Below are 13,501 nucleotides of genomic sequence, written 5' to 3' on the forward strand. Positions count from 1 at the left end.
ATGTGGCCTCAGAGCGGCCAACTCAAGTCCGAGCAACCTGAGTCACACAGGTCACTGCTGTGGCTCTTAGCGTGGCAGCCTCACATGTGCCCTCTTTCGAAGGCACCACAAAATTCTATAGCTTGTGGTGGCAGCAGATGTGGCAGGGACCCTGGCCACCCTCCTCTCTCTCATGGAGAGTTCATCTCGGGGAGCCAGAGAGGGTCCGCGCAGATGTCAGCCTGACGCGTGGAGGAAAGTTCTAGGCTCTCGGCCAACCATACGAGTCCTGTGAATCAGAGGAAAGTCTCTGAGACACTCCAGTGTCCAGACTGCAGCCCGGCGCCCCCGTCAGAGGCACACGCAGGGGGAATCCTCCGTCTGTCAGACCCTCTGCTCAGCGATCGGGCTCCGTGCACCTGTGTGACTCCTGGCCAGGTTAATGCCTTTCTCTTTCTCTCTTTCTCTTTGTGTTTCTGTCTCTGTGTTCCCTCCCTCTCTTGTTTTCTGCAAAGCTCGAAGCCGTTGCTCTCTGCGCTGAGTTGCACCACTGGCCAGCTGACGGTCCACCAGCAGGCTTGCAGGTTGTGATTAGCTCAGACTCCTTTCTTTCTTTCAACCTGGGAGGAGGGAAGTCTTTTTTTCTCCAGCAAATAGCAGGAAAGGGGCTCTCTGGTCCTAGTTCCTTCAGCTTTTCTGCCGCAGACGGACTCCCTAGGGGTGAGTAGGGAAAGAAGGGGTGGGGGAGGGAGGACCTCAAGATTTCTTTGGAAAAAACCACGGGACCACTTTTCCTTCTGACTGCTGTTATAATTTTCATGAATCACATGGTCTTGATCGGGGAATGGTGCAGCGTAGAGAATTTTAGGGATCATTTCCCTTGACTGCAACAACTCCCTCCTGTAGGCAGACATTAGTTAACGACACGGGAAAGGATGAGTGAGCACAGAGGGACAAGCCAGGGCTCCTGTGGGATCCGAGGTATAGTGTTGAGTGGTGTTGAGTTAGTTCTGGTCCTCCTGCATTTTAGACTGAGTCCGTTTTGTCTCACGGAGCGCCAAGGTGATCCTTTGCCAGGACAGATTTGTGCCAACTTGCTTCTGTTTAGGGTCCTCTGGGCTTCTGTCTGTCCAACCCTTTGTGGCTGAAGCAGATTTTACTCTTCGTCCTCTGGCAGTACCTAGAGGAAAGAAAAAAGCACCTCAGGGAGTGATTGGAGCTTTTTTTTCTTTTCTTTTCTTTTCTTTTCTGTTTATAGCTGCACCTGCGGCATATAGAAGTTCCCAGGCTAGGGGTCGAATCAGAGCTGTAGCTGCCAGCCTGCACCACAGCTCATGGCAGTGCTGGATCCTTAACCCTCTGAGGGAGGCCAGGGATCGAACCTACTTCCTCATGAACACTATGTCAGGTTCTTAACCCACTGAGCTACCACAGGAACTCCTGATTGGAGCTTTAGAGACTCTTACCTACAGCATTTTCCTCCTGAGCTGTGTTCTTACACAAATTCAATGGGAAAACCATTGAAAGTAACACAGAAAAAAATGCTGCATTACGTGTGTAATACAGACGAGCCAGAATCTTTGGAGTCAATTTACTGATAATTACTTAAAACAAATATGAATTTGCTCATCTCACAGAGGAGGCAGGAACTGATTCATGATCCAGCCATACATTGATCTGAGGCTAAAGGTAGGAGCGGCGCTCTGCTTTCAACTAGTTTAAAACTGAGTTTAGTCCAGTGTTTTTCTTCCACCCTGAACATTTCTTTGAATCGTTCCTGGCAAAGTAACATGGTGCCAAGGTGGGAGGTTCTGCATAAACAGTAAAGCAAAGAGAACAGAAAATCCCTCTTGTCAGTGTGTGGGAATCAGGAAGCAAGAACTAGATGCAGACAGTCCGGGAACTGGAGGAACCCTGCTTTTTCTGACCTTGCTCTTGGGTGTGGGATTATGTCCGTCCCCCCGAGTACTGCCCAGTGGACTTGGGGACCAAGTCATCTGGAGTGAGTACTGTTTTCATTTCAGGGGGACCAGACCTAGACAGCTTCTCGGAGGGGAGCCTGCCTCATGGGTTTGGAGGTACCAAGTTGCATACCTTCTGTTTTCATATTGTTCCCCTCAATATCTAAAGGGATGCTATGTGTCTATAGCACAGACAGCTGAAATAGGAACCCCTGTCCCCATCTCCAAGCAGCCCTATGTTTACCATTTGAGATGCCTTCCAGAACAGTCCCTGCTTTTGTGTAGAGACGCCCACTCTCATCTCCCTGTATGAAGGGATACACAAAACATTCTCACAGGACCTTGGGTGAGAAAGCAGAAAATGCCTCATTTATACATTAGGGTTGGAAGGTTCAGACCCAGGTTTGAATTTTAACCCATCCACATAGCAGGAAAGCTTCTTAACCTCTCGGAGACTTGGTTTTATTATATGTGAAACAGGGATAGAATATTTATCTCTTGGGGTTCCTGTGAGGATTCAGTGAGGTGCTTCATGTACAGTGCTTGGGGCAGGCTGACGCACCGTATGTGCTCAGCAGATGGCAGCTGATGTTATGAAGTTTAACATTGTTTTGTACAAATCGTATGTCTATATATAATTTGCAGGCAAGCCCTGGCTTAAGTGAATCGGTGGATGAAAATGTACACTTTCAAAGAGGTTTATTTGCTTTATAACATGGATGGCCACGGCGTGCATTTAAAATTTTTTAAAAACCCTTGAAATATTTAAATATGTAAAACGAGTTAATACTCATATGGCATTCATAAAGCTCTTAACACAGTGCCTGACGCATAGAAGTACTCAATAAATGTCATTATTATTATTCTTCCATAGACTTCTTATGAATTTTTATAGCGCTACAGCAATTGGAAGTCATTCACAAAAGGTCAATAAAAGTCAAAGCACTAAGAGAAAATAACTGTTCAGTTATAATGTCAGAAAAGAGAAAATGTTAAGTTACACTTGCATGTAACTAGGCACGCTGATATTCTTCTCTAGGGGGTCATAAGAATAAAAAGCGAGCAGAAACGTCTTTCAGAAAGACATATTCCTAACGAAATTGCATTTCGTCCTGAAAGACAATTGCCAAGAAAGACCATGATTTAATCTATTTAAAGACCTTCAGAGAGTCCAATTTTATCATTCCTTTTTTTGTTAGCCTTTCTCCTGAGTAATTTTTCAAGTGTGGCTACAAATGCTCAAACTTAACGAACTTTGATAGTGACAGTGATATTATACCATATAATATCATAAAGGATTTGAAGCAAAAAGTAAATAAAATAAGATGATAAAGATATATATATATATATGTATATTACAATCCCTACTTTACTGCAAAGAAATATACAAGCCAGTTATCTTGAAGTTCACAGGTGCAAAACAAAGATTCAGGAAATATTTCCTTAACCTTTAGTAGCCTCCCATATTATAACAAGAACAATAGCAGTAGTTATATGTTTATGGCTGAACAATAAATTATTGTTATGTATTTATTGAACAATAAGTAATTCTGTGGTGTAAATGACTAATAGAGTCTGCCTTATTGTATCAAGTGTAGGTCATATCCAGCTGAATTATAAAAATCAAGGTCGTTCCTTGGTGGCTTAGTGGTTAAAAGATTCAGCATTGTCATTGCTGTGGCTCGGGTTTGATTGCTGGCCTAGGAACTTCTGTATGCTGCCAGAGTGGGGAAAAAAATATCTAGCAGAAACCAATCTAGAGACATCCAGTGCAGAAGAAGCCCTGTAGGGGTGGGTTCCCCACTCCACTGCACTTACTGTGCTAAGTATGACCTTATCACATAAATAATCTGTATTTAAGTAGCATCCTCAGCCCCCAGAGATTTTATACATTACCTTATTTCATCTTATATGATCCTAGAAGGATGTTCACTATACAGAGCTACCAATTCTCACCGATGCTATTAAAGAGCTAAAGGTCAAGGCTAGGAGCATTGACAACAAACCAAACCATTGCGTGTCTTCATCCCTATAATGTCACCGTCACCCACAGCATTTTTGACGTTCAAAGCACTTGTGAGGCTTGACACAAGGATTATAATTACTTTGCTGGAGCTCATGCAACATGGTTATGTAAGTAAGTACTTACTGACTTTCCAAATGTATCTTATGGAATTACATACTATTAGAAAAAGAGGCACAGCTGTTTGCTGAGTCTTATTCTTTGACTTGTGGGTCAAAGTATGAGCTACTGTTAGCCTCTTAATGGAGATTATATATAGGTTTGTTCATGGCAAACAGTCCTCCACCCATCCGAGTGAAGCATCTCAGATTAACCTGCATGTGGGCTGCTCTTTGGCGTTCATGAGATGGAAGGGATTTATACAGGCATTTTTCTGTGGTCTTGGCCATTGTACCCAAGGACCTCTCCATGCTTTCTGGGGTGTAGCATATGAATTAAAGATGCAAAGGGAGGGTCCTCCCAACTGAGGTTGTCTGCCTCAGTTACCCTGGGAGAGGCCAAAACAGGTGGTACGGATGATTTTTCTCCCAAATTTTAGGATTATTTTACATGAGACAGAGTTAAGAACTTTCGTCTTTTGGAAGGTTATTCGTTTTCTGTGTAAGTAAATAGTCTTGAATTTCTTCTTTCAAAATACTTAAATATCAACAAATTCCACTTAACTGTACAGGACTCTTAAAGATGTCTTCATGTTTATGGCTATTAGTTGTTAAACTATAATATTTCCAAAGGTCAGCAGAATAGGGATTATTCTAAACAAATACAATTATTAAAAATTATTTGATTACTCCCACAAAAGCTAGAAACTGTAGTGGAAAAACCCTATTTGATCCATCAAGGTCTATCGGGAGGATTGTTTGCTGTAGTTTCAAAGTCGGAGGTGTTTGATGTAGTTCATTTTTCAATGTCCCTTGTAGCCGAATTTCTGTCACTTCCCGAGCCCAGGTTTGAAATCAGCAGCTTTAGCAATGTGCCAAGTATATGTGGACATTTATTTTAGCAGATCCATTCTTAAGTCAGAGGAGGGAGTGACGGCTTAAGAGAGGTTAAAAGGAAAACTCCAGCAATTAATACTAGGAAACCAGAATGTTAAAGCAGCTATAATAAAACACTAGAAGATCGACTTTTTTTTTTTTTTTAATTAATACAGAACCATTCCTTTATTAAGACCCACCTGTTTGGTAGACACACCTCTGGCCACAGCAGCCATGGGCAAGTAATTAAGTTTAAAAGGAGTCACTCTTATGTTGAAGAAGTTCTCTGTTTAAAGCCACAGAGGAGGAAGTTATTAAATTTAATGGACCCTAAACAAAGGCAATCCCTGTGTTACCAATTGAATATTCAGTCTTCTTCCCTATAATATTGACTGTGATCGATTGGGTTATTTTTGCATTCTGTAAGTTGAAATTCATCTTGCTTTCTTTAAAAACTGGCTATTGTCTGACACAAGCAGGGGATATTTTTATCTTATTGCTGTAGGCTTGGTTTCAAGGGCATACCTGGACTTCGGTTGAGCATAACTTTTGAGTTCGTGGGGCTGAGGACATAAGAAGTGGTTTCCATTCCTACTAGATCTGTTGAGGGTAGTTGGCCCAGCTCGCAAAGTTGGGTAAACTTGGTTGTATGACGAGTTACTATTATCTGTAGCAAGACTGAGTACAGAATGAAACCTGGAGGCATGGGTTGACTCTGATTTTCTACACGATTAGTATCAGTTGTTTTGGTGAGGATTTATTTTTGATACCTGTGCAATACCCCACACTTGGAGAAAAGAGTCAGTAATGAAAGCAATCATGCTTATGCGGGGATGGCAGGATTATAAACGTTATTGACAGATTTGCTGTAATCCCTTTCCTTTCATAGAAGAAGGCTTGGGACCTTGAACCTAACTTCACCAAAAGTATTAAAGTTGATTTTCTAGTGACACAGTGGCTTCTGTGGTTCCCTGGGATCTGAGAAGAGGGTGGAGGCAATTGAACGGAGGAAACCTGAGTTTTAGTTTCATGGTCATGTAAGAGTCTTTGTACTATTCTCAGAGATGTCAGTTAATATATTGTGTGTCACTGGTCCCGTGTAACTGAATCACTCAGAATTGTCCATCTGTGAGTCTCAGAGGTTCTGCAGGGAGTGAGGTCAGTGTCGGTCCAGGGATTGTTGTTCTTAGGGCTTCTGGTAAAGCAATCTTGCCTTAGCAGATAGATGCTAGTGGAAAAACTAAGTTGTGTCATGAGCTTCAAAAGAGCTTCAAAAGAGCTATCATATATATTTGTTTTTAAATGAATGCTTTATTTTTTAGAGCAGTTTTAGATGTACTGAAAATTGAGCATAAAGTACAGAGTTCCTGTATGCTCCCCCACCATCCCCACCAGCCACTTTTTCTTCCCATTAACTAACATCTTGCAGTGGGAGTTCCCATCATGGTGTAGTGGAAACGAATCCGACTGGGAACCATGAAGTGGCGGGTTCGATCCCTGGCCTCGCTCAATGGGTTAAGGATCTGGCATTGCTGTGAGCTGTGGTATAGGTTGCCAACACGGCTTGGGTCCCCTGTTGCTGTGGCTGTGGTGTAGGCCAGCGGCTACAGCTCCGATTAGACCCCAAGCCTGGGAACCTCCGTATGCTGCAGATGTGGCCCTGAAAAGACAAAAAGCCAATTAAAAAAAAATATTGCATTAGTATGATACATTTGTTACAATTGATGAAGCACTATTGACACATTATTATTACCTAAAATCCACAGTTTATGTTAGGGTTCATTCTTAGGTTTATACTCTTCTATAGGTTTTGCCAAGTGCATAGGGCCAAGCAATCATGGTTACAAAGTCACACAGAATAGTTTCAGGGCCCTAAAAATCCCCTATACATGACCTTTTTATCCCCCAGCCCCTGGCAACAACTGATCTTTTCTGTCTGTATAGTGTTGCCTTTTCCAGAATACCAAGTAACTGGAATTGCAGTAGGTAACCTTTTCAGACAGGATTCTTTCACTTAAGGATCTGCATTTAAGTTCCTCTCTTATCTTTTCACAGCTTGGTAGCTCCTTTGTTTTTACCATTGACTAACAGTCCATTGTAAGCATATTATTAAATGTTTAAAAACATCCAGACCAATGACTACTCACCCTGCCCCTGTGAATATTACCATCCCTTAAAAAAGCATTGCATGCATATTCCTGCCCGGGGAAACATCCTCTGTCACAGCAACTGTCACCAAGTAGTCTAGACTATGGTTTTCCTTCTCTTTGGCCCACATCTGATTTAAAATTTTTTTCTTTGCCTTTGCCCATATAGACACATTACGAAACATTAACCTTTTGGTGGTCCTATGTATTGATTCAAGTGCAAACCAGACCCAACTAAAAACAGCAGTCCGTTTATGTGGCTACTTAGCTGCCTCCCCAAATATGCACCTCTCTGAGGTAAAGGACGCTCCTTTTTCTCCTAAGAGCACCTGGCGTTCCTCACCTGTGCTGTGCTGTTCCACACTTCCTGGCCAGTCCACTTATTGGCATTGGCCAGGCAGGGCCCTGTGGATCCTTCGCAAGCATCCCTTTCCTCAAGGTGAATCGCTCTCTTGTCCATGTCCCCTCTCTGGGCTGTGGCCACACCTCTGATGTATCTGTATCTTCCTTCAGTGATACTTTAATTAGATGCCTTCCCCCTTTGAGAGGAGGTAGGCTCACAGAGCCCTGAATCCTTATAACCTAGCACAGTTATTGGCACATGGTAAGTGCTCCGTACATATTTAATGGAACAAATATTAGTGGAAAAGATGATAGGAAAAAAAAAAAAAGCAAATCAGCATGTAGGAGAAAAAAATGGAAGAAAAAAGGGAAAAAAGATGATTTTGTTCACCTGGAACAGCAAATCAAGGGCAGCACATGAGAAACTTTTTTTATGGCTGATAAGGACAGGACTAGCGTGGTAAGTGTGTGCATGAGTAGTGTGTATTTTTATCTCCAAGTCTTTTTGCAATGTGTTTCACATTTAGAACACATATCAAGACTGCATCTGTTTCCAGAACTTGCTGCTAACAGTTGGTAATCATGCCAAAACATACTTTAGGGCCAGCTTGAAACCAAATGATCACATAGAGTTTTTGATTTCTCATTTAGAGTCTGACATTAATTATAGCTGTCATGTAATAAAGTGTCAAAGTCTTTTCTGAGAAAACGATAGAAATTGTATTAACTAAGCCATAAACTGAAGCAAAACCAGTCCTCAGAAACAAAGCAAAAGATCTGGTTTGGACAATGATCGTTTCTTGCAGTCTTAGCCTCTGAATCTTTCCTGGTCCCCCCCATTCTCCTCCTCCCCAACCCCCTTTAAAAAAAAAGTTTATGGACGTATGGTTGATTTACAATGTCATGTTAATTTCTGCTGTATAGCCAAGTGATTCAGTCATATATATATATATATGATACATATACACACACACATTCTTTTTCATGCCTCCTCTTTATATTTATTTTTTGTGAGATTTTAATTTTTTCTATTACAGATTTTAATTTTTTCTATTATAGTTGAGTTACAATGGTCTGTCAACTCCTGCTACATAGCAAAGTGACCCAGTCATACATAGATATATATATACACACACACAGATTCGTCTTCTCCCATTATCCTCCATCGTGTTCCATCGCAAGTGACTAGATAGAGTTCCCTGTGCTGTTTAAACTCTTTGCTGTGTGATGGGGCTTTGTGACACATCACCTCACTGTTTGGTCAGTGGTCTCTGGGCAGACCGCACTTTCTCAGTGGCCTTCTTCATGCCTGACATCCAGAACCAAACTCTTTCCGTCTCAGCCCCTATTGGTGCTGGCAGAAGTGGCCTTGGTTCTTTGGTGATGATGTGACAGTTGTTTCCTCATATTTGCCGCTTTCTGTCAAGCTGCATTTCTCCCATTTCTTACTTCAGCTTTTTTTTTTCTTTGTTTAAATATAAGTATGAAAATTTATAGTTATTCCTGTTAGGTTTTATCTTATTTAATTCAGGTAATAGTTTCTGCCGGTCAAGAAATTGAGATTTTCAGGATGTCCCGCTGTGGCACAGGTAAGGATCCAGTGTTGCCACAACTGTGGTGCTGGTTCGATCCCTGGCCCGGGACCGTCTACCTGCCGTGGGCATGGCCAAAAAAAATTTTTGGATTTTTACAAATGTCACCCGATACAGTAGTGGCCACTTGCATTCTTTCTTATCTGAAGTTATCTTTTCTCAATTCATTTCAGCCTTTTCAAGTCGGCTCAGCGGTTATGTGTATACAACTTACAGTGTGCTTTGGCGGGCAGTGAATAAAAACGAAATAGAAGACATGGTTTCTGCCTTCAGGAAGGTTTCAGTCTCATGTAGAAGACATCACGAGACTGTGACATGGTCACATTATGATACCAGCCCATATGGGTGCCTGAATATGCAAAGAAAGCTGAGGATTTTGGTGAAAAGAGATCTCTTTTGCCCCTTGCATAAACTTATCTCCTTTAGGAAATTTAAAGAAAAAAGAATCAATTCCATTTTGCTCAGATTGGATTTTTACTCTGACAATTACATTTTCATCGGAAAAAAAATTGCACTTGTTGACATGTGTGGTTTCATAATGTTTCTTAAGCTATGACAAGAACAGAGGAGATCTTGTCTTTCCCCAGCTAGATTGAAAGCTCCCCTAGGCCAAGGGCCTGGCTTTCTAATCCTTTGCTATCTCTCCAAGACTTCAACGAGATTGAAGGCTCCCCTTAGGCCGAGGACCTGGCTTTCTAATCCTTTGCTTTCTCTCTCTGTAGCTCTCTCTGCTCTATGTGTAGATAGATGCTCAGCGGAAGTCCTTGCCTGCAGAAGGAAGATCCCCAGTCGTCCTGGCTGCATGCTTCAGAGTTAGGCTCTGTCATTAGCCATCGGCGAATAGATCTAGAAGGGGGGCTGTATAGGAAACTAAGGATAATAATGTCATTTTATCCTAATTTCATATTCCATATACACAAATATGGTCCTCGCATGTGATTATATTATAGAATGTTCTCCTATCTCTTTTCAAGTGAAGGAACACTCTTAGCTCTGTGTCGTGACCTATGTAAGCACACAGGCATGTATGTAGTCACCATATTTAGAATGAATGTACATGGAAATATTCTTGACAGGTCTGTTGTTTGGGATATTAATAAATACCAGCCAAGCTCCTCCTTACTTTTTCTCAGGGAAAATAAGACCATTGAAACCCCCATGTCTTAGCATTATTTTGTCCCTTTATTGAGCATTGATTTCTCAGGAGATATTAATTGGTCCCCGGTGGCAGGGGGAAGGAAAAGAGAAACTGCATGATTATATTAGGTTATTAGTTTTTAGGTTTGTTAATATGTAGAAATATTTAAAAGGGGGGACTCAGAAAGATCCTTGGGAGAAGTCACTGAACAAGTAAAAAGCTTTTTTTAAAATATTTTAAATTCTATAGGATAAAATGCAGGTGACAGCACTTTAATTTGAATTGTTCAAAGTCATTTGGGGACACTTTTACTTTGAACAGTTCATCATCCTTTCAGAGAACAATTAGGAAGGTATCCATTATTAAATTGGGTCAGAATTTAAGTGCCTTGGTCAAATCTAGGGTCTAGGATCCCATTTGACTCAACTGCCTAGATTATTATTATTATTTTTTTTTGATGTGACTCTTAGGAAATTCTTGCATGTCAAGTATCTGAAAGTCATATAAATTCAGATATGGCTCAGGCAACATTGTCCCTGAATATCCCAAAGGATTTCTTAAGCAGGAAAGTGTCATAACTTTTCCAGAGAGACTTTGACCTTCAGTGTCTGACTTAGAAACATAGCCAAGCATGGTGGCCTGGGGTAGGACCAGTATTTCTGTATCCAAACATTGGCCACTGTTCTCTCCAACCCAGTGGGTCACCATTCCAGTTCCCCGTTGTAATGAGTAATCATGTTGTTATTAATGGAATAATAATAGCAAATAGAAGGATGGTTATAAACACTCTACCCTGTGCCAAGGAGAGCAGTGATTCATGGTAAATCAATAACAAACCCATTGGTGTGGTCACAAGAAATCCATACGGAATTAAGAAGAACCCTTTCTCAGAAAAAGCCACAAAGGAAATAAAAACAGGCTAGGAAAAGAGGGAGAAGTCTGATAATACTGTTGGGGTCCTCATCATTAAAAGTAACAAACCTGGCGTTCCTGTTGTGGCTCAGTGGTTAACGAATCTGAATCATGAGGATGCAGGTTCCATCCCTGGCCTCGGCTCAGGGTGTTAAGAATCTGGGTGCGGCCCTAAAAAGGCCAAAATGATAATAATAATAATAATAATAATAATAACAGTAATAAAATAAAATAAAAATCTCCCAAACTACATCTGGGGAAAACAGTGATTCTCAGTGTGGCTTCAAGGTGGGGTGGAGAGTTGATCTAAAAAGATTCCAGAAAGGAAGGTTTGACCTGCGGTGCAGTTAACAGAACAAATTCCATTTTTTCTGACTTTAGAAATTGGTAGCTATCCGGGGTATCTTTGAAGCATTAGCTGAGTCTTGGTTTTGGACCCCCTCTGACAAATCTGTCTTTTCAATTAGTGCATTTAGACTATTGACATTGAAAGCGATTATTGATAGAGTTGGATTAACATCTAACATATTTGTTAAGGTTTTCTTTCTATTGCCCTGTTCTTTATCCTGTGGTTGCCTTTTCACTCGTTTTCAGCCTTAACTGTTTCCTATGATCCCTTTTTCTCTGCTTCCTTAGCCTATCGGTTCTTCTTCTTTTTTAACCTTTTTTTCTAGTGTTTGCACTAGAGTTTGCAGTATACACTTGTGACTACTCCAAGCCTCCTTTTAATAACACTCTACCCCTTCATGGGGAGTGTGCGTACCTTACAATCTAGAAACGTCTGTGTATAGGTTTTGTGTGGACACAAGTTTTCAGCTCCTTTTGATAAATGCCAAAGAGTTCAGTTGCTGGATCGCATGGTAAAAGCATGCTTAGTTTTGTAAGAAACCACCAAACTGTCTCCCAAAGTGGCTGTGTGTTTTGTATGCCCACCAGCAACAAAGGAGATTTCCCGTTGCTTCACACCATCTCTCTGTGTCTTTATATTTAGCTTTAAGTTTCTTGTAGCTAGCATACGGTTGGGTCCTGATAACATACAATTGGGACCGGCTCTGACCATCCCCGTCTTAATGGGTGCAGGTAGACTATTGACATTCAATGTAATTCCTGATATAGTTGGGTTAATATCTCTTTGAAGGGTTAGTAAAGCCTCATTAACTCTTTAGTCCAGGAATGACAGAGGCAAGTGGGTGACATGCACCCCAAGAGAGAATTGAACCTCATACTGATAAAAGAGCAGTTTTCCGGTAAAATCGTGCTGAATTGACTTGGTTTATCAGAAAAAGATTTCTTCTAAGGCCCAGGCATATGGCACGGTGATTCAACTCTCTTGGCATCCTTGGAAGTGTGTTGGAAACAGCACTGGGTTGGGAATTGAGGAACCTGTCATCTGATTTTGGGTGTGCCTCTGAACTCTTGAGCACCTCACAATTTTTACGGGTCTTAGTTTCCCTAGGTGTGAAATGAGTTATTGGGGTAGGTATTCTCCAAGGTACTTCATACACCTTTGGATGTCTGTGATTCCAAAATAAGACCTGGAAGGCTTGATAATCAATACATCAGAAAACTGGATATTGGAGTTCCCGTCGTGGCGCAGTGGTTAACGAATCCGACTAGGAACCATGAGGTTGCGGGTTCGGTCCCTGCCCTCGCTCAGTGGGTTAACGATCCAGCGTTGCCGTGAGCTGTGGTGTAGGTTGCAGACACGGCTCGGATCCCGCATTGCTGTGGCTCTGGCATAGCCCAGTGGCTATAGCTCCAATTCGATCCCTAGCCTGGGAACCTCCATATGCCGTGGGAGCGGCCTAAGAAATAGCAAAAAGACAAAAAAAAAAAAAAAAGGAAAACTGGATATGGCCAGCTATAATAAGAATACAAGTGGGAGCTCCCTGGTGACCTAACAGGTTAAGGATCTGGCATTGTCACTGCTGTGGCTCAAGTCGCTGCTGTGGTGCAGGTTTTATCCCTGGCCCAGGAACTTTCACGTGCCATGGGCGTGGTCAAAAAAAAAAAAAAAAAGGAATAAAGGCTAGTATAGTACTTGATCTATGAACTACATTAATAGGAATAACTACCACAGATATCACGGAAAGCTTTGTTTTATGCGTTGGTTGATTCTGATGAGAAGCAATCTAAGATCAGGTTCATTAATGCCAAAGAACTGGACATTCAGACCTTGACACTTGACCCCAGCGAGCTTCTGTATATGGTAAAGTCACAAGTGTGCATGTGTGTCAGAGGCTGCTGACAGGTTTCAAAACCCGAACTTTATTTTAAAATGAAGGAACTTTTAAAATGGGCATTGTACATACCCTTGCTTGGTTTTCTACAACGTATCAGTGTTATACTCTCTTTACCTAAGGATAGTTATCATGATTGTACTTTATCCTATGGGAGAAATAAGAATCTTAGAAGCTAAAGGTTACTAACACA

At 41.5% G+C, this 13,501-nt stretch overlaps 1 protein-coding gene across 10 annotated transcripts in view; it reads left to right on the forward strand.

The window, feature by feature from the left end:
• Nucleotides 1-13,501, forward strand: part of RUNX2 (RUNX family transcription factor 2) — a 358,411-nt gene that overhangs the window by 209,127 nt on the left and 135,783 nt on the right. Inside the window, exon 7 of one of the 10 annotated variants that reach the window (XM_084968279.1) lies at nt 9,192-11,254. The exons of the other annotated variants lie outside the window; for them this stretch is intronic. Within the exon in view, the coding sequence (XP_084824405.1) occupies nt 9,192-9,574 (383 nt within the window). The 3' untranslated portion in view covers nt 9,575-11,254. Of the gene's footprint in view, nt 1-9,191; nt 11,255-13,501 lie in introns of those variants that run through there. 10 annotated transcript variants of the gene reach the window in all.

Source organism: Sus scrofa, chromosome 7 (genome assembly GCF_054392235.1).
Source record: "Sus scrofa isolate SSC_HxYL_T2T_F1_AM1 chromosome 7, Sscrofa_HxYL_maternal_Yorkshire_Landrace_v2.0, whole genome shotgun sequence".
Taxonomy (NCBI): domain Eukaryota; kingdom Metazoa; phylum Chordata; class Mammalia; order Artiodactyla; family Suidae; genus Sus; species Sus scrofa.